We start from the raw sequence: 22,076 nt of genomic DNA, 5'->3' as shown, positions 1-22,076 counted from the left end.
ATGTACAAACATTTTTTAACAAAGCAGCCCTTTAAGCCATTTTGATTTTAAAAGTTGACCTGTCTTCTTGGCATTTTCACTTCTTTGCCTTTTCAGACCGGTGAATAAAGAGGACCCAGGCCATATAAATGTCCGTGGACTTTGATTTTTTTTTTTTTTCTTTGAAAGATTTTCATTAGGAAAGGTACCTTTAAATATTCTCTTTCCTCACTATGTTGGCAGCAAATATCTCCATGATCATAGGAGACAAACGTCACTGTATATATTCCTTGTTCCGCTACTATGCTCCTGCCTCCACACGTTTTCTCTTTGTTTCTCAGAAAATTTGTGAGGATGCTCCCGTTTGTTAAACGGGAAGCTGAAGCTCAGAAAGTTTGAATAAATCACCGAAGTTCACAGAGTGAGAAAGTCGCAGACGCAGTGTCCAGGGTCAGACAGCCCGACTCCACACCCAGCCTCTTCCCAAAATGCTGGACAGTTGTGGGTGACAGCCCTGTCCTCAAAAGGAACAGAATTTGCTTCAAGGGAAAACGCAATGTGTTGGCTTGAAGATGGAAAACCATAATCTATCTCCTTTATGTGAATTCTTTTTGTCCAGTTTAACTGTCAGACCATGCATGTCACCACTGGGTTTTTTGGGTTTTTTTGTTTTTTAGAATCTGACAGTGAGTTTAAGGAGTTACTGCTCTCTTCGGAGGGTTCTAAAAAAGGTCAGGCTGCCCTCCCCCAACCCTGGCATGTTTTGTATTACTTGGCACGAGTTACTGCTCTGCTTTGTGGGAATGCCTTCATTTCCCCAGTTCAGGATGAATGGTTGTTTATGTGAGCATTGTAATGTATGCCAGGGAACACTAGTTCATTCATCAAAAAATATCGGAGCACCTCCTGCATCTCAGGCTCTGTGTCAGGCATCGGAGGTAGAACAGTGGGGAAAACAGACATTGTGTCCACTTTCATGGTGTTTACGTGTGGGAAACCAGGCAAACAATACGCGTTCTAGACGCCAATTCATTATCGTTTCTCTGATGAAGTCACCCATGGGCTGTTCACATTCTTAACCTGAGGCCATTCTGAAATAAAAGGATAAATCTTCTCCTCTAAGGAAAATATTTCTCTCAGCTCTGCCTTGAAAACACTAAAATGTCATTTTTTAATGCAAAAAATGCATGAATATAAAGTAGCATGCTAACAGCAGAATCTGAGGCATGTCTGCCTATTAACATGACCTAAAACTTCTAATTCTTGAAAATAGCAGTGATTATTGCCTGTATTTTATGTAAATTTTTTAAGTATTCCTAGAGACACAAATGAGTATATTCTCATTGATATTCAGTCGTTTTTTTTTTCCCAAAAAATGTTGGACCTCAGTGTGTTTAACCCGATCGATACAGCTAAGACCCGCGAACTCCTAGGAGCCTTCAGCCGTAAGCCTTCCCGTAACTGTTTCCAAATACTGGGTCATCCTGCCCCACATAGTAGCTCGGACAGTGGCCAATTCTGCGAAGAACAAATTCTCAGTGTAATCTCGTCCAAAGCTCAGGGTCATCCTTCGTGTCTACTGGAGCTGGACTGGACGCATGACCCCCACCTCTACCACCTTGACATGTCATTTGGGCTCATGGTTGAATGCATCCCTTAGATGTTGTTGGAAATGATCTTCTCTACGTTTCTGAGCTCTCTGAGCTGTCCTGAGCATGTTGGGGAAGAGAATTTCGATGTCTTGGGTCTGTGGATTTGGCCCGAGTGTGAGTAGCTGGGTTGTACTTGTGGCCTCGAAGGAGCTTGGCAATCGATGAACACAAGCCATGGAATCTGGAGCTGAGAAAGACCTTGGAGACCACCCCATCCCCCCATTTCAAACAGATGTAGAAACACCAGAGCCAAGAGGGGTCAAGTGACTAACCCAGGGTCACAGAATGAACTCCTCGCAGCAACAGCCGGGCCAGAACCCAGTTCTCTTCCTCCAAAGATCACCATCTTCCCAGGGCTCTGTACACAGGCGCACATCTTCGGCAGCCCTCCCTTGGGCTTCATCTAATAAATAGGAGGAACCGTTGTCAAGTTTGGATGGGTTCACAATGAGGGTTCGCTATTGTCTTTTGTGATTGTGCAAATAATCTGGCTCAACTCTAGTGACTGAAGGAAAGAAAAAAAAGAAAACCAACCAAACAGCTACGTTATTTACAGTGTGCAAACAGTGGCGTCACTGTTAAAGGAGTGAAGAATTCATATAGCTTTGGGTGGCTTGTAAATAACAGAGTCCCTGTGTTCTCGGGGGATCTCACTGTCCCTCCTTTTTCCGCTTTCTGTGCTTAACCGTGGTCAGCGAACACTCCCCCCTCAGTCAAGGCTGCAGCTTAGAGGAGCAGAAAGTTGCCCTTTAATCTGTTTTTATGGTGCAGTGTCCAAGAGAAAGGGTTGTCTTCTGCTTTTGCAGAAGGAGATTTAAGGTCATCTCTTTCTCCGTAAAGATGGGATTGGGGCCACAGTAAGACCTCCGACCTTCCTAGTGGCTGATTGCTGTTTCCAGATATCTATTCGATTATGTTGAGTATGGAGCATTTATTAAATATTGTGATTTAAGGAAAACCCTTTGTGCTGCAGATTGCATGTTCCCTGAAAAATAAGACTGGGGAAATTATCGATTGGGTGGTATTGCTTCTCTTCCTCTTTCTTCCATGAGTGTTCACTTCCATGCCTTGGTGGAGTCTTGTCACCCCCTTCTGGCTTTGGAGCTCCTGCTTCTGACCCCATCTAAGGATAACGAAAACCCTTAAGAGTCTTTAGAATAAGCAGCTCCACACTGAAGAGAATAGTAAGGTAAAATGTGCTAGTCTCCCAGACCACCTGAAATTCTTAAGAGTCAGGAAGACTCTGATGTTAGTCACAGGCTCTCTCGTTCCTAGAGGTAATTCATTTGTTGTTTTTCTTTTTCTCCTGATTCTTTGAGGTTTCCACATACCTGGCTGGTCACATCCTGTATCCCCTCCTCTCTAACAAGAAAGACTGGCCGTTTCTATACCGTAAGAAATGCGAGAATATCTTCACGTGTGTGTGTACTTTTTTAGTTTCTGACTAGGAAGGTTCTCTCGCCCTTGTCTCTCCACGTCAAGTCCTCTTTAAACATCCTGGCCACAGCAGGAGTAAGAATGCCCACCACCTTAATGCTCATCCATTCACGGGATCTTTGCTTCCCCTAAGGATGTGCGCTGTCTTGAGAGCAGTGAAACCAGCCAGTGCTCCCAAAGTTTGCTAAACATCAACTCTTTCTTTCCACAAACATTGTTTGAGCACCTACTGTGTGCCAGGATGACTTTTCAGGAGCCGGGGTGTTGTACGTGGTCCATGAAGGGGCTGTTTAACTTAGTGCATCCATGTGTCCTACACAAATCTCAAACCAGCCCGATCACCCTCTGATGCTTTTTCATCCTTTGTTCTGCCTTATTATTCCTAGGAAGTGGGGGAAGGAAAAAAGATCCTGAAATACAACATTTGAATTTCAATGACTCTTAAGGACAGAAGGCATCAGTGGCCCCTAAATTCAGCAGATAAGTTAGCAAAGATTAAAAAGCTGGGTCACGCTATTATGGTAGGTGTGTAAGGAAAATGGAACTTTTATTTACTCTTGGCAGAGGTACAAATTGGTACAAATTTTGTGGAGTTCCGCAAGCATACTGTTTTATGAGGGCATAAGGAGCAAAAAGTCACATTCAGATGCTGGAGATTGCCGCCTTAGCCCACCTCTCATTGTCTGCCTCCGGGACCCTTATCACCCCCCAAAATGAGTGATTTCTCATCAGTCTGGCGGTTCCTCCTTTTCTCTGTCTGCCCCAGGACCCACGTCAGTCATGAAATGTGTGGTTCCCTGCCACTTGGCCCGTGTGCCCTCCTCTGTGCTCACACCTAGCTACCTGCTGACTCTCACAATCCTGGAAAACAGAAGTTAGGGAGTGGGGAACATGAGATGGAGAGAGGAGCAAAGTCCGCAAGGATGTTCTAACAAGCAGAGGCCACAGCGTTTCCCATCAGTGTCCGTGCCCCATCGTTTGGCGTGTGCCCGCAGGGTGTGGACTCCCCTGCACTGTGAGTTGTGCCTCTGCACAGACTAGCGTCCTTCTGCAGCTCTGGAAAGGGCAGAGCGGAGGAACCCCCGCACGGGATGGACATGGGACTGACAGCGGTGCCCCTGACGGCCCCCCAGGGTCGAGCGGTGAGCAGAGGGCCGGGGAGGTGTGCTCTGGTGCACAAGCAACACCACACATTTTCTACAACCCTGTTCTGCATCTTGCTCTTCAACTGGCTCTTAAAAAACTCAGCAGCGGGTCTTGGATACATTTCCAAGTCCACACATGCACACACACGTGCGTACCTTTGTTTTTAATGGCAGGATTCCTCACTGAATGTCAGAGCGGGCCAGCTAATCGCTTGAGCGAGAACAATGCAGGGTTTTGTCCTCACTTCACTGTGTGAACCCAGAGGAATGTTAAATGATCCTCCTTAAAAACCAGGAAGGGTTTAACCTCTAAAGCAGCGCATCTCAAACTCTTATGTACGCATGAATCACCTGTGGTTCTTGTTAAACTACAGAGCTGATTTCGCAGGTCTGGGGTGGGGCCTGGGGTGCTCTGTTTTTAACAAGTTCCCAAGTGTTGCAAGGTCCCAAGCTGTTCTCTGAGCTCAAGGTCCTACAACCACATGACTTGAAAGGAACTTGTACCTTGTAAAAATCTTCCTTATAAGAGTCTATCTGAGATGCCTGCACCCCAATGTTCATAGCAGCACTATTTACAGTAGCCAAGACATGGAAGCAACCTAAATGTCCATCGACAGAGGACTGGATAAAGAAGCTGTGGTATATTTATACAATGGAATACTACTCAGCCATAAAAAAGAATAAAATAGTGCCATTTGGAGCAACATGGGTGGACCTGGAGATCATCATTCTAAGTGAAGTAAGTCAGGAAGAGAAAAAGTACCATATGATATCACATATATGTGGAATCTAAAAAAAAAAAAGACAGAAATGAACTTATTTATAAAGCAGAAATAGACTCACAGACATAGAAAACAAACTTATGTCACCAGAGGGGAAGGGATGGGGTGGGAAGAGATAAAAATTGGGAGTTTGAGATTTGCACATACTACTATATATAAACTAGATAAACAAGTTTCTTCTGTAGAGCACAGGGAATTATATTCAATATCTTATAGTAACCTATAATGGAAAAGAATATGAAAAGGAATATATGTATGTATATGTATGACTGAAACAGGATGCTATACACCAGAAGTTGACATGACATTGTAAACTGACTATACTTCCATGATAAAAAGAATAAATAAATAAAAATTGAAACCTCCAAAATGACAGTCTGGACATTTTTCATAAATACAGCTGCATTGATCTAGGAGCCGGGAGGATCTAATTTCCAGCTACAGACATGCTTTGGACGTGGTTGTCATTCAAGTGCCTCGGTTCTGATGGAGAATTTATGATCCAGGGTGTGCCGTCCTCTGCTTGCGGCGAGTACCGGCTTCTTGTCTGCTCAGCTCCACAAGTGTGCCTGGCCAAGGTGACCCATAAAATAGGACTGAGAATATTCTGGGGTTCCTGAGTGTTTACGTTTACACGTCCTCACTCCTCGTATCAGGTCACAAACCTGAATCTCTTATGAATGTATCAGACTTAAAGGATCCAAAAGAGAGTTTTAGGTTCCTCGCTTTAAAGTCTGTCTTCCATGTCTTCTGTGACAAGAAATAGTAACTGTGTGTGGGTGAAGCTGCAAAGCAAAACCCTGAGATAACCCTCGACTCCTTTCTCAAATCCCTTACCACCCAGCCGGCAGAAAGTATGCAGAATGTGCCTGAAAAACAGGTTTGTTTTTTAATCCGCTTTTCTGTACCACCACCTCCACTGTTATTGCCACCATCGCTCTCTGGACCCACGGCAGCAACTTCCCAGCCAACGGGAACCCTCTCCTTGTCCTCAGCTCCCTGTTCTCTTACAAACGCATTGATTTTTCTCAAAAAAAAATCAGATCATGTTTTTCCACACTTCCAACTCTTCAGTTCCTTCCGATGACGTGTTAAGAACATAATCCCAGTTCCCCACAAGTAGACCCGACATCTGGCCCCTCGCTACCGTCCCAGAGTTATCCGCTGCCACCATCCCGGGCTCACCGTGTCCCAGCCATACTGGTCTGTCACCTTGTGCACAGAAAACGCTTCCCCTGTGAAGGAATTAGACCTTTCTACCTGCTTGGGAAATGCTGAGAATTCTATAAATTTTGTGATGTTTTTTCTTTTTGGTTCATCTGAAACGCTTCCAATCCTTTATGTCCATTTTATCGTATTTCACTATAGTAGGTCTTCATCTGTCACTGTTTTAAAGGTTCATAAGGAGATAGTGATGGAAAGAAAAAAATAAAAGGAAGAACTGATTTCTGTCCTCGCTGCCCTCCCACCTGTCTTCTATTTCCTGGATGCCAAAACAGGCCATTTTCACAGAACAGCTACCAAGTTCAATGCCATTACCTGTAAATAGATACACTTTGATTTAGTGCGTTCTTTAATATAAGCTTCTGAAATTGATGCAGTTACCTGTTCCCTCAAGTGCTTAATCCTATTTCGTTTCTCATTTACTTACGAAGAAAATGTAGGCAGGCATCCGGTGAATGTGTACAGCAGCTTAAGCTGGGGACAGTGTAGATATTAACCTCTCTAAAGTGTCGTTTCATCCCCATAACCAGCCTCTGATAGCGGTTTCTTCCTTTTGGGTGGTGAGGAGACAGACACTCAAGGGGGTGGGCTCACTGGTCCAGAACTATGTAGTGTGTGTGTGTGTGTGTGTGCACGCGTGTGAGCATGACCGTGCGCGTGCATGTATATACACATAAACTTAGACATAGCTAACATGTAAGCGCTTCAGGATTTGAAACCAGATCCGCCTGGTGGTTTTCCATTATACTGGCATCTGTCTCATCTGTTTATTTAAGTCTTTGTGACTTTCCTAAGAGAAGTCATAAACGTGGGGCTTTTCGTTCTGTGATCATCTTTTAAATAGTTATGAACGCATATTTGAGGTCATCTGGTTGGCCACCTGACGTCACCGCTTGTGTCTGTCATCAGCCGGTGCCAAAGAGACCTACAGTCACTGTCTGGGGCTAACGAGGAGAAAAGGAGGCAGACGCAACAAGTAAATGATGCTTTTAAGCCAAATGAAAACTGTTAGCCTGGCAAGCTGTGCTCGGATGCCAGTTTCAGACCAATTCAAATAGAGAAGAGTGGCAGGAGGATCAGGTTGTGACACGGCGAACATGACTTAATAGCCCGTGAACTTCTCGAACGCCTGGCGCCGCTGCAGCCGGCGGTGCGTGCACGTTGCAAGGGGCAATTTCCATTTGGCAAGATGGCATTACCCGTGATATCACATGAATGTTTTAATTTAATGGTACTGTTTAGGCAATTTGCTTTTATGCAATTTCAAAGTGCATTTGGTTTATTCGTTGCATTTGAGCTATAAACAGAGCCATTTGTATCTCATTGGTTAAATGTTTGCACACATTTGAGTTCTCTTTAATAAAAATAACCAAATCAACACTGGGAGTCAATTAGGTATATTTATATAAAATATATAATGATATTATAGTGACAGATATATAATAGCATATTTACGCAACATGTATATATTTTTTCGACTTTGAAGCAGCTAATACCAGAATATCTCGACTTTGACATGACAGAAACGTCACAGGTCATTCTGTGCTGTGGAGGGCTTTCCTGTATGTTACGGGATACCTCACTGCAGTTGTGGCAGATAAAAATGTTTACAGATATTGCCAGGTGTCCCGGGGGGCAAAATTGCCTCGTTTCAAAATCCCTGACTGGTGCATCCATCAGATATAGCAACTACCGCCTTGTCCCCTGTTGCGTCTGAGGTTACAGGCTGTCAAAGCGTCGGCTTGGCGTCTGGGAACGAGGGAGTGGTCCTCACGAGGCGTATGTGGGCTGTGCCGTATAGGAGATCTGCCAGGGTCATGGCAAGATGGTGATGCTGGAAAAGAATGACGTCTGTGTTCCAAGAACATTTACCTGGCTCTTCTTTTATCTTCTACTGTGTCCAGAACCTTGAGATCACTTTGAACTCCATCTTCATTCTCTCTGTTCAATCACCGAGGCAGAAATTTTTACTAAATCCTTTTGTGGAGACCAGGAGCTCAGAGTAGACTTGTGAACCAAACAACAGACGCTGTCCAGGGTGGTGGTGATGAGAATCGCATTGCACAGGGGGAAACAGATCCTGAATCACACAATTTTTGTTCTTTCCATCTTGAGAGAGTGCGGTTTGAGTGCAGGGCGAAGACTATTTACTGTCTCATGTTTCTTTTACAAGATGAAGGACTTACGATGAATATTTATATTTTTTTTGGATTTTAGCTATCCAGACTAGTTTATTTTATTTTTTGCAATTGTCTAGCTTTTATTTTCAAATAATTTCAAAGTTACCAGAAAACTTGCAAAAATAGCATAATGCCTCTCACCTAGATTTTCCATATCAAACATTTCCCACATCTGCTTTATCATTTTCTCTATAATATATACATGATAATAATACTATTATTCTAAAATATTTGAGACTAAGTTACAGATTCGATGCCCCATTATCCAGAAATACTACAGTTGTATTTCCCAATGACAAGAACATTCATGTATGGTCAAATGATCAAAATCAGAAAATTAGATTGATACAGTAAGAATGTCTAATCTACAGACGTTGGTCAAATCCCACTAAAGTCCTTTATAATCAGCAGTATTTGATCAGGGCAGGAGCCAGGATTCACTCCAGCATCAGGCCTTACATTTACTTGCCCTGTCTCTGTAGTGCCCTGTAATCTACAGCGTTTCCTCCGTCCTTCTTCATCTTGACATTTTTAAAGATTACAGGTCAATTATTGTATGTTGCACGTCCCTCCACTGAGGTCTGTCTGATGCTTTCCAGTGAGCGGGTTCAGGTTGACACTGTTGGAAGGGATGTCACAGAGCCGTCCTGTCCACCTAGGGCATCCCACCGCGGGGCACATGGTGTCTACCCACTCCAGGCCGGTGATGCGACTCTGATCACCAGAGATGTTATCTGCAAGATGTCTCCCTGGAAAAGTTACTAGTTTCCTCTTGTAATGGGTAACCTTTGGGGGGGATATTCTTGGTGATTATGTACATTTCTCATCAAATTTTCACTCTTTTTTTTTAATTGAAGCATAGTTGATTTACAATGTTAGTTTCTGGTGTGTAGAGTGATTCAGTCATACACACATATGTATATATACACATTTTTTTAATTATAGGTTATTCCAAGATATTGAATATAGTTCCCTGTGCTCTACCATAGGACCTTGTTTCTCTCTTTCATATGCAGTAGTTTGTACCTGCTAATCCCAAGATCTTACTTTATCCCTTCCCCCTTTCCTCTTTGAAGCGTGTTTTCTGCCTGTGTGCACTCACTTGTCTTCACATACACCGATCATTCTTGCTTCAATCAGGTATTACCATCATTGATCCCGAGTGGTGATTCTGTAATCCCGACATCCCGTCCACATTTATTAGATTGCACTCTACTTTAAGGATCCTCAGTTAGGTAGTTAGCCACCTACCTAAGGAGAGTCTCATAGATTTTTACTGTATTTTACCAGTTAAACCCATCCCTAACTTGTTGCATTCTGATGCTGGCATGTTTTGCACAGAGCTCTAATGAGGTCAGGATACGTGATGGCTATGAACTTGGCTCTCTCTTCTCTCCCTGCCCAGGTACCATCTGAGCTAACTTTGCAGTCCTGGGCAGGTGTGAGGGTCATCCAGCAGAAGCGGCCGCCGACTTAGACAGTGGGTACCAGTTCTGCCCAGCGATTCTCTGAGGTGCAGCTGCAGGGAGCACACACCACTCTCTCCTTGGGAGCCGGGAGCAGTTTATTGTTCTTAACTGTGCTGATAATGCCAATGACTCTAAAGCCGAAAAAAAAAAAAAATAAAGACTCTTAATGAGTTTCAGTATTTTAATGTACCGCAGGTTCCCAATTGTATGAATTTAAGAAGCTTAGCAATTTGGTATCTTCAGAATAATAGCATTTATTTTATACTCTAAATACTCCCGGGGAAGTCTGAATAACACTGCAGCTCCTTTGGTGTAATAGCTTTGGTGGGCTAATTGACTTGAACAGTGGAATTGCTCCTTACAGGAAAAAAAAAAAAAAAAAAAAAAAGCAGCCATACAGTTTTGATTAATGAGCCTCGTAATAAATCATTAATCTTTTAGCTTATAAATGATGGGAGCCGTGTTCTCTTTCTCCCCCTGTGCTAAATTTCTAGATTCTCTTGCTGATCCAGTGGCCACATTTGGAGGATCAGATCATCAGTTTAATATGCCCACCTCTACAGTATTTAATATAATGTCTAGCAAGTTTGCACCTATGAGGAACCCAAGGGAACCGATTTTAAATAGCAGTAATTCTTCTTTTATGAACTTGACTTACATTTAGTTAGTAACGGTCCTTCTGCTATGTCCCAAATTTCACTATTTCTATAATTACTCGTAACTACAGAAAAAAAAATAATGAGATGCTGAACCTCTCCTAAATATGTGGCATGCTCCTAAATTTTTAGTATGTTGTGTCATTGAATTCTCGTAATAGCCCTCTGAGGTTAGTGCTGTAATTTCTACTTTACTGTTCAGGAAATTTGCTGAGAAATGTTAACTAGTTAATGTCATAGAACTGGTTAATATCAGAGCCAGTAAGTCACTATCTGTTTACAGATTATTCCTACCCAAAGTTTTCCGGAGGTTGACAAATTAAAAAAAAAATTTGGTTGAAAATGAAGATATATTTGAGTTGAGCCCACACTGAAATTTTTGGTTATCTCAGAGCTTAATCCATCCTAGGGGACTGTATATTTCAAGAATTAATTTTCATGTTCATCATGGAGCCGGGATACCATTTAGAAATAATTTAGACTGTCTAATCACCATTTTGAGGAAAATAGAATTTCAAGTTACAGACGATCAGAGTATAGGACACCCCAGTCTACATTCTGGGCTGTAGTAATGTGTTCGCTAATGAGAAATAGCTTTTATGATGGAAATTTAGCTGTAAACTATCCACTGGGCTGAATTCTGGATGACAGGCGAGAATCAGGACCCGTCACATCTCAGTTCTCAGGATTCAGCTCAGTGGCTGGTATATACTAGAAAATTTAAATTAAAATTTTTCAAATTTTGTTTTTGTTTGACCACTTTATTTGTGGGGAGAGAGGTAATTAGGTTTATTTGTTTTTATTACTAGTTTTAATGGAAGTACTGGGGATTGAACCCAGGACCTCAGACATGCTAAACACGTGCTCTATAGAAGATGAAATGTTTGAGTGCATGAATGAACGGTTGTGGTGTGAAAAATAGAGGAGGATTCATTTAGTGACGTGCTTTGAGTTAAGAGACGTAGATCCACATGTGGCTTTGACTGGGGTCGGTGTGATGACCTCCAGGGCCTCGGGTCCTCCAGGCGTGCTTTCTGGAGCCACAGACCCCTGCAGACAGAACTGAGAGGAACAGAAATGCATGCGTGCTTTTCCCATTGCTCTCCCAACTCGACATTAACTGTTGAGCCACACTGAGAATAAGACTCAGCTCTTTCCCACAGAAGAGTTTTGAGAAAATGACAATTTCTGTGCCAAATAAATGCTGGTGGTGGTGACGGAAGCTAGACTTTTCAAAGGTAGAGTGGTTTATCTCATGTGAACACCTCCAACTCTCTGGGAACCTCTCGTTTGCTGTTTCTCTGCCAAGGTCCCAATGTTTTGTTTTGTTTTGAAGGTTTAAAAAATCACAACCTTTGTTTAGAAAGGCTAAATGGATGGCATGCTAATTTGAACACTGTTTTAAGAAATGGCTTGAAAATTATATTTTTTGGTGTCCTCTAAAAGTTGGATGCCATTCCTAATGTTAGTACAAGAGACGTGAAGCGAGATGGTGGCATCGCTGTCTTCCTTCCGTATTCCCTGCACTGATACATCAGCTCTTACTGTAATACACACACACACACTCTCTCTTTCTCCGAGTTAATGTTAAGGATCATGGGCCACCAAATGTTTTGCAGCCTCTTCAGGCTCTTTCTGGAAAGACTAGGATTATGTAAACCTGGGACACGCCATCCTTCACTTAGACAGAATGATTTAAATTTGCAGTTGAATTTGTTTTCTAGAACAATGTGCCGGTGTACAGCCGACCGCTTCCTCTTTGTCTGGACCACGTGACAAGTGGACGGCTCTCCAAAGCCAGCTTCCTGTGAAACTGACCTCAGATGGCTTAGGAATAACAGTAGATTTCAGCAAAACAGCAAATGCCATGGCGACATTTCATCTACAAATCTGTCACTTTTCACTCTCGATGTATTAAACATGTATTTTTAAAATGCATCCTCATGTAATAGAGGTTAGGAGGAAACTAGCCAGGTTTGTTTTTCTTAGTTAACTTGGGACATTTTTATTGGACCAGCCTTGAAAGCAAAACTTAACTTTGGGTCTTTTGCTGACTCATTCCCTCAGTATGATTAAGGGGTTTCCGTCCTTCGTCAGCAAGGTCAAGTGTGCCTCCAAAGTAGGTTTACGCACTGAGCACCTATAGGAATCCATCCACCGGTGGCTCCTTCACTTCGATCTCTGAGAAGAAGTTGTGAACCAGCCATTGAACACCCTGCTGTGTTGAAATCTCAGCTCTCTGATTCAGATTGATCAGGATTTGAATTCTCGTTGGATTTAACAGCTGTGTGACCTTGGACAGTTGCATTTCTTCTTAGAGCCTCCGCTTTCTCACCTGTAAAATGAAAACATTAGCCGTCTCTATCTCAAGGGTTGTCTTAGGGAGTAGAACCATAAGGAATTTAAATAATTTCAAAGCATCTTGCTTGGCACATAGTAGGCTTAAAATAAATATCAGATACTATTGGATCATAACGTGGTATAGTATGAATCCAACAAGTAATTTATATAACTTGATAATAATATTAATCCTTTGTAGTGATGACTATTTTAGTGTATGTCTTGGGCAATATTTGGGATATACTTACACTAAAAAAGCTCTGTGTTGTTTCATACAGAAATTAAAATTTAACAGAGTGTCCGGTATTTTATCATGTTGTGGGACGTAGTATTTGCCACCTGAGTTCTGTGGCTCAGTTCCAAGAGTCACCATTTATGCTGTGATCTGGGGTGTCGCTTACATAGAGCGCAGCGAGAATGCTTGCCCTCGAGTGGCACTCTTTGACCCTAGTATCTTTACACCATCAGCGACACGTGTGTGTGCCCAGCACGCATGTGAGCCTCAACAAGACTAAGCGGTCATGTTCTGCGCAGAAGATACAGCGATGGTTTGCATCTGATCTATATCGGTATACATGGTGATTATTCCAGAAGAAATGAACAGGGTCTCGCCGCCAAAGTCTGGCCACGTCCATGCTGTTTCCATAATCCCGGTTGCTTGAAGGAGGGTCATGGTCATGATCACAAATCAGGTGACAACTTGCTGTCCCAGAGCTCACAGCAGGGAGAGCCCTTTCAGAGAGGTGGGTGGCACAGAGGAAACAAGGACGTGATTTGTTTACAACGTTGAGACCTTCTCTGTAGTTTCGTCGCCTGCCCTCCCTCTTGACTGCCAGGACCCTGAGTTCAAAACCGCGCGTCTCTGATGTAGTAACACCTGACCATAAAGCCACAGAGAGATCTCAGAGTTGTATAAGGGTAATGAAGCGTTTTCTCACAGCAGTGACCATCACATCAGGTGACACTGAGCTGAGTTCAGGAGGTGCGTGTGGAGGGAGCGGTCACAGGGAGCCAAGCTGGCCGCCTGTCCCAGGACCACCGGTCACTCAGAGTCAGTCCCGGAGGTGCGGGAGGCCCACCTCGCCACTCGCGGGGCCCCTCAACCCCAAGGAGCTTGACTGATCTGGAAAGCAAAGGCAGCCCTGCCTGAAAGAATAGCACGCCCAGGGCGGCAGGTCAGGGGGTCCTGAGCTCCAGACCCGGTTTCCCAGGCCTCCGCTGAGTTCGTCATCGGAGTTAACCCCACGATTGGACTCGGGGACGGGCGTTCCAGCTGCCAATGCTGTGCTTACATGACGTCTGGAATAACGGAATCCTGCTTTTAAAACGTGTGCTCCTTGGGGAAGCTGTCCTTATTGGTTCTTATTTTAGGGACGTTCCTATTGGTTCTTATTTTACGGACATTGTCCTTATTGGTTCTTATTTTAGGGACATTGTCCTTATTGGTTCTTATTTTACGGACATTGTCCTTATTGGTTCTTATTTTAGGGACGTTCTTATTGGTTCTTATTTTAGGGGCATTGTTCTTACTGGTTCTTATTTTAGGGGAACTGTATTTATTGGTTCTTGGTTTTTCCTTTTTAAAAATTTTTTCTTTCTTATGTATTTATTTTACAATATCATATTTTTTAAACTAAAGAATAGTTGATGTACAATATAGTAATTCGCAATTTCTAAAGGTTGTACTCTATTTATAGTTACCATAAAATATTGGCTATATTCTCCATGTTGTTCAATTATTGGTTCTTATTTTAAGGAAGCTGTTCTTATTGGTTCTTTTTTTTTGTTCTTTTTTAAAAAAAAATTTAGAATTTATTTATATATTTATTTTACAATATCGTATTTTTAAATTGAAGTATAGTTGATATCTGATATGTTACATATACAGTGTAGTAATTCACAGTTTTTAAAGGTTATACTCTGTTTAGTTATCATAAAATGTTGGCTATATTCCCCATGTTGTACAATTATTGATTCTTATTTTAGGGAAACTGGTCTTATTGGTTCTTATTTTCGGGACATTGTTCCAATGGGTGCTTTGGGAGGGAGCACTGGTGGATGCTTACTCTGGTGCCGTCACTGTGCACAGGAGGGGAAGAGAAATGACCCATTCTTGTGGCAGAGGGAGAAGGCAGTGGAAACCACGGGGCATTCTCCTTCACTGTTTAGCAAATAGGACAGAGGACACATTTCTTGGGCACCACTGAGGGATGGAAGCCCACTTCTTGGCAGTCCTTCTTTACTTTCCCTTTAATGGTCTTTAATGCATCACCACAAATGGAGGCTTCCAGAGCCCCTTTCTTAGGGGAAGGCCGAGGCTCTCTTTCCCTGGTTGGAGGCTGTGGCTTTGGGACTGGAGAACACAGTGGACCTACTGTGATGGTCAGAGCTGAGCATGCGCCCTTCTATTTTCATAGCAAGCCAGATTTGACAAAATGAACCTGTTGTGTTAGTTGGGATTCTCCAGAGAAACAACCAGGGATGGTTGTGTGTGTATGTGAAAGGAGATTTATTCCATGGAATCTGCTTACCTGATTATGGATGCTAGCAAGTTGCAAGCTCTGCAATCAGCTGGCAGGAGACCAGGAGAACGAATGTTTCCATTTGAATCCAAAGGCAAGGAAAAAAAACAAACAATGCCCCAGCTTGAAAGCCGTGAGGCAGGAGGAATTCTCTCTCTCTCTCTTTTTTAAACATATTAATTCACTTATTTTATATTATCTTTTTGGGGGGGTGGGAGGGAGATAATTAGGTTTACTTTCATTTACCTTTTTAATGGAGGTGCTGGGGATGAACCCAGAACCTTGTGCATGCTAAAAGCACGTGCTCTGCCACTGAGCTCTACCCTCCCCGCTCCCAGGAGGAATTCTCTCTTGAGGGAGGATCAGCCTTTTTCAGAGCTTCAACTGATTGGGTGAGGCCCACCCACATTAGAGAGGACACTTCGTTTTACTCAGTCAGCAAATGCATTTAAATGTTAAATCCATCTAGAAAACACCCTCCCAGGGTGGAGGTCAGGTGGATCCAGAAGTGACGCTTGACTGACTCTCTGGGCATTCTGTGTCCCTGTCAAGTTGGCAAATGTGATTCATCATCGCCCACATGGATGGCACTGAAGCAGGTACGGCCAGAAAGCATGTTTCCTCCTCCAGGTCTTGCCAGCAGGTGCTGTGACTCCTGTAACCATGCACCCAACATGAGGACAACAGTACTAGACGGGTAAGAACATCTTTGTACAGAGTTACTGCAAACTACTTCCGAAACCGCTGATGCCTTCAGAGCAGCTTGTTAATACAGGCGGCTCTGACTCCCTGCCTCTGCTTCCAGGGAGAGGGAAGACCTTGAGTTTTTATTACTGTTAATTTTTAAACGGCTACTGCGTTTAGAACAGACGGTTCCGTTAAAAAAAAACCAGTCGCTCCTGTGCCTCCCCATTGATTTTTCTTTCTACCGGTGCGATCCGTGGAGCAGCAGCGTTTACAGGCAATCTCCAGAGTTGGTGTACTTGAGCAGAAAGAGTCCCAGAGCCAGAGTCAAAAAGCATCCCTTACGATGTCGTGTATTCACTTCCGCGCCGTGTGACCTTGGTTTCCCTCTTAAGATACCCGAACCAATTCTCTCATTTACAGAGTGAACAGAGGAAGTCTTGCCCTATCTCCTGCTTGGGGTGATTATAAAGGGCCACACAAAGTAAAATAAATGGCCCTGAAACACCTTAAATACTATAAAACTCTGCTCTATGTAAGGTAATAGTATTATTTTCTTCAGTCTATATGAACAGCCCCTTCAGTGTGTTTTTAAAATATCATAGCCACATGTTTGCTTCAGAGTTGTTTCAAGTGTCTACAGGATATTTTGTCACCACTGCTTGGGGACAGTTCATCTTGAGATGGCTTTGTCCACCTAACAGTTAAAAAAAAAAAATGACTATAAATTGATTACATACAATTTGTGATTAAAAAAATAGACTTGATAATATATAAAGTAGGCCAAAGCTAATAACCTAGAAAGACCCCAGGGTGTTAAATTATCAGAGAAAACAATAGGAATATTGTCCCTAAGACAGTATTAAAATTTGGTCCATGAAATAGTACTTGTTTGCAGTGAAATTAGTCCAGGCACAAAGAGTAAGCATTTCAGACCTTTTATAACAGGGTCGTATTAACATGGCATTTAATCCAACTGTAATTTTGGTCTATGGAATATAATTTTAAAAATTGCAACTTGAATTCTGTATATATTTCATTTTGTTCCATTAACTTTGACATATGTAAGTATTTTATAAATATTGGTTTGTGACAGATTGGAAAGAAATGGTCCCCACCATAGGTGGCTTGAGAAGCACTCCTCTGAAATCGCTAATGCCAGATAACTACTTCCTGAAGATTTACATATAATTTCATCAGCCTGAGAATGTTATCAGGTCGAGTTTTGCAATCTCCTCCTACTGCCTTTTTCAGAATCACATGTATATAATTGTCATAATGTGTACCCAAGAAACACAGCCCGGTCGGGGAGGGTGTAGCTCAGTGATAGAGCATGTGCCTAGCATGCACGAGGTCCTGGGTTCAATCCCCAGTCCATCCTCTAAAAATAAATGAATAAATAAACCTAATTACCTTCCACCCCAGCCAAAAAAAAAACAAAAAACCCACAGCCCCAGACACAACCTTTGATCTAAGTACGGGCAACAATTCTGTCCTCCATTTCTAGTCATTTGCTAGTCATCCTTGAAACGTTCTGAAGTTCTGAAGTTGTCTTAAACTGTTTTAAAAAAAAAAAAAAAAAAAAAAAAAGGTAAAAGAGCACCAATAAATCTACCACTAAAAATCTGAAAAAAAAATTGAGATAGTTTCAGGAAAAAAAATGTTTACATATTCTTAGATAAAATAAGAAGGTCACTGCACCCATTAGCAATGGAGAGGAGACTTTCCTAAGTTTTTAATAATCTTGTGACACAACTGAATAGTAAGTCCGGAAATCCCTCTGTGAATGAAAAGATACAGAAACTGACGAAAACGGAGGCGCTCCTTGTGGTGGCCCAGTCAATTAAATGTAATGGATGTGTGAATTGTAGTCATGTATTTTTACAGACGGCTCTGTACTGCAGAGTATGCATTCAGTGCATGATGTGTGAAATGCCGACGAAGGCTAGGAAATCTTTATTTATTATTTTTTTTTGTAAACTTAACTCTGTAAAGCTAACTGATGAATAAGCAAAAGTGAATGAAACAAGGTATTCAGAGGCATTTATTCTTTTTTTTTTTTAAATAGACTTTATTCCTTTAGAGCAGTTGAAGGTTCACAGCAGAATTGAGCAGGAAATACAGAGAGTTCGCACGTAGGGCCCCCCCCCCCCCCCACATACTCCCCTCCCCTCAGCATCCCTCATCAGTGAGGCATATTTGGTACAATCGACGAACCAACATGGGCACATTATTATCAACCAAAGTCCATAGTTTACATTCGGGTTCACTCTTGACAGAGGCATTTATTCTTGTCTATACTAATATTCCTTTGCACAACACCTTCTATCTGCTGTTCATTGGAGTTGAAGAGGAAAGGCAGGGTTAAGAATTGGGAAGAACATTGGACCAGCTATGAAAGAATGTGGGTTCCTTTGCTAGCCTGTTACTAATTAGCTGGGTGGCCTTGAGTCAGTAACGAGCACTACTCTACTTTCTGTTTGTTTTGGGGTTTTTTTTCCCCATCGGTTAAATGATCAGATTGGACAGGATTCCCCTTTAGGTCCATTCTGGACTTAAATGATCATGAAAATTTAAGTTAAAAAGATTCTGAAAAGATTCTTTAAGATTGCAAGTTATCACATGAGTTACTTTTCTGCATATTTAAAAGGTGAGTTCACTGAGGTTCTCAGTGCCAAAGAACCTTCTGAAAGAGACCATCTATTTACATAAACTTGACACATAAGTGAAATGGAAAATAAAAATATAAATGTATTTATTAAAGTTCATGCTAGCCAGAAATTAAATTCAATTGTCAAGTCAACAGATATGTTCAGGACTAATATTGTATTTCCAAGGACAGAATTACATAATGAATAACACTGCCTGATGCTATGTTCTTTCTGTGAATACAGATTAAGGAATGACACTCTCCAATTCTGTGGTGTCTCTGTGAACAGAGATTACGGAGTTGGTGTTGCTGTTTGAATTTGATTTCAGGAGACAGCTTACCGGGCAATCTGTAAAGTACTACGCTCTGTGTGTTAATTGCACAGCATCCTGAGAAGCGGCAATGTAGGAATTTGGAAATGGACTTGAATTGGGCTAAACTGTTACACTGCTCCTTTAGAAAATGAAACGATCGGTACAGTAGGCTGGGAGAGTGGGATTGGTTACGTATGGTTTTTTGGCCTCATCAAGGACACAGGGGTACAGGATTTGGGGCAAATTCCAACCAATGCAGTTCACTGCCATGTGGTGCAGCCCACTCTCGGGTTAAGGCAAGAACTCTCAAGCCTCAGAATGTGTATCTTTGACAGAATGTGAGTTGATCTAGGTGTGTAAGATCCAGAACTCACATCATGAGAAAGTTGTTCATTTCTTAACTCTCTCTCAATTCTGATTTATCCCAGGAAAAAGTATCTGTCTGGTCCCAGTGTGCTTAATACTTCTCTTAACTAGGAATCCCATTTGTAACTAAGAGAGAGTCGACCACGAGGGTCAAAGTCTTCTGCCCCCAAACGGTATCTAATATAATTTAATAACATTAATTTATTACCAATTTTTATCCTGACCTGTTAATGCCAGGTGATACTGGCTTTTTAGCTAAGGTAGCAACATAACGTTATCTTTTTAAAGTGGAGTTACTTAATCCCAAAGGTATTTTGATTTAAAGAAAACTTTCATAGTACGTGGCTGGCACATTTTCTAAGATGATATGCAAATGATTGAAACTTGGGAAACCTTGGGGTAGCAGAAATTACACTGAGCTGGAAGATGGGAAACTTGAGTAAATCTTATCTGAACCTTGTCGCTAATTATCGGATTGTCCTCGGGTCAGATGATGAATTTTTTATGCCTCCATGTCCTCATTATCCAGTAAGTATGATGATATTTGCCTAGTTACCTTTGGAGTAATGATGTGAAGATTAAAATTAAATCATGGGTAGTAAAATAATGTAAAGTTGAAAGTTGTATGTACTTAGTGTTTCAGATACATAATAACAAACCTACTCTTTCTTTTCTCATCACGCCTTCAAGGGGAGGGGGACATGGTCATGGCCACTTAGGAAAAATATTATCTCTCTTTTCTCTCTAAGGTCATGACATTAACTAGTGGTGTGTGTGTGTGAGAGAGAGAGAGACACTGACTACAGTTGTACAGTTTCTACATTTACACTCTTCCAATTTTTTTTATTTTTAAATTGAAGTACAGTCAATTACAATGTGTCAATTTCTGTGCATAGCACAGTGTCCCAGTCATGCATGTACATACGTATATTCGTTTTCTTAGACATTACATTTACACTGTTCCTAAATACTAAAGCTGTGTTGTCTTTTCCTGATCGATTACGTTTATTGTGCCATTTTTTTTCATGGTGATTAAAAAAAAGTTTGAATACTAAACTACATCTAGAAAACAACCTAATGATAGTTATTGTTCGTCTCAAAGCTTAGTAAAACTATGATGACCTGTCGGAATATTTAGAGCTGTTAAAAATAACGGAGTTTAGATGCATGCCAAAATTGCTTCTTGACTTGTAATAATATTTGGAATCTTGCTTATTGTGTGTTTTTCACTGTGCTGAAGACCTCAAATTTTCTGCGGAATCTGATACCATCTTTTCACAAAGAGATTTTACTGTTATATAATGTTTCCTAGAGACTTCAGAACTGCTTTTTCCAATTTAATCACATATCTTCTTGAAGTTGAAGTTAAATTTATTGATTGGGTTAAGATATAATAATTCATTTAAATATCTGATCTATTTTGATATTAATGATGAATCACGTTAGGATTTTGGCTCTGCTGTATTTTGAGACATACATACAATGAAGTTCCGACTTATTAATTCATGGTGTGGAACGGAAAACATTCATGCACGTAGACATAATGCTAGCGGTTGTTTGATTTCTCATTCTATTTAGCAAAGCTTATTTTAAGCACTACTGCTGCTCGATCAGAAAATGATAAGCATTCTGATCTCATTCAGATATAAATATTCAGTTGGGGTCTGTGGCAGCCAGTTCTCAAATATGACAGTCATCAGAACCACCTGGGGGCTTGCCAAAACACAGATCACTTGCCCCCCACCCGCAAGCCTCTGATTCCCAGGGTGGGTCCTGTGAGTTTGCACTCCTACCAACTCCCCCACTGATGCTGCGGCTGGTGGTAAACGCTGTCCTAGGACCACCTTTCTTTTTTCCCCATTGGGCTAAGGGCAGGCAGTGGAGCAGGACTGTGAAGCCCACAGACTTCAGTGCAACCCCCAGATTTCAACCTTGGCTTTGACACTTACGAGCTAGGTAACCTAGACACGTTAGGGGTCAATTTTGTCATCTGTAAAAAAGTAGCAATTATATTTCCTGAGAATATTGAAGAAAATAATGTATATTAAATGCTTAAAACAATGCCTCTCACGTTATGAGCACTGACTCAATGCAACGTTAGTTACTAATGGTGATGGTAGTTAGAGCAGTAATAAACTAGTTAGTGCTAATAGACCAGTTAGTGGTAATAGAATATCCATTATTTGCCTCAGTTCAATTGCAATAAAAGTTTATTAGTCTTTTCTAAGGAAGGCTGGACACAACATTTGGTTTTCATCAATGACATTTCTAGGGGAAACATGTTGGCAAGAAGGAATGCAGTGAAAAGAAATGATGCCCTTAGTGAAAGAACTTTCAGGAGCACGTTGAAGATTGGAATTGAGATCGCAGGTTAAGCAGAGTGTATCCATTTGTGCAAAGTTTCTCAATATTCAAAGCAATGCTTTTTTTTTTTTCCCCTCTTAGCAACAAGAGCAAGACCCAACCAACCTATACATCTCCAATCTCCCCATTTCTATGGACGAGCAGGAGCTTGAGAATATGCTGAAACCCTTCGGACACGTCATTTCCACAAGAATACTGAGAGACGCCAATGGAGTCAGCAGAGGCGTTGGCTTCGCCAGGTGAGACACCTGCTCTGTGTATTACCTGTTTCCTTTCCATTCCATCCCTTTCTAGCCCTAGATTATAGAAAAT

At 41.8% G+C, this 22,076-nt stretch overlaps 1 protein-coding gene across 17 annotated transcripts in view; it reads left to right on the top strand.

Annotated features, from left to right (window-relative positions):
- The window catches only part of RBMS3 (RNA binding motif single stranded interacting protein 3), a 627,961-nt gene that overhangs the window by 367,022 nt on the left and 238,863 nt on the right, over nt 1-22,076 (top strand). For all 17 annotated transcript variants that reach the window (XM_074345363.1, XM_045520121.2, XM_045520114.2 and 14 more), the window contains one exon: nt 21,846-22,003. In XM_074345363.1, coding sequence (XP_074201464.1) covers nt 21,846-22,003 — 158 coding nt within the window. The remainder of the gene's footprint in view (nt 1-21,845; nt 22,004-22,076) is intronic.

The sequence above is a fragment of the Camelus bactrianus genome, chromosome 17, assembly GCF_048773025.1.
Source record: "Camelus bactrianus isolate YW-2024 breed Bactrian camel chromosome 17, ASM4877302v1, whole genome shotgun sequence".
In the NCBI taxonomy this organism is placed as follows: domain Eukaryota; kingdom Metazoa; phylum Chordata; class Mammalia; order Artiodactyla; family Camelidae; genus Camelus; species Camelus bactrianus.
Note: the sequence above shows the minus strand (reverse complement) of the source record. Positions and strands in the feature narration are given on the sequence as shown.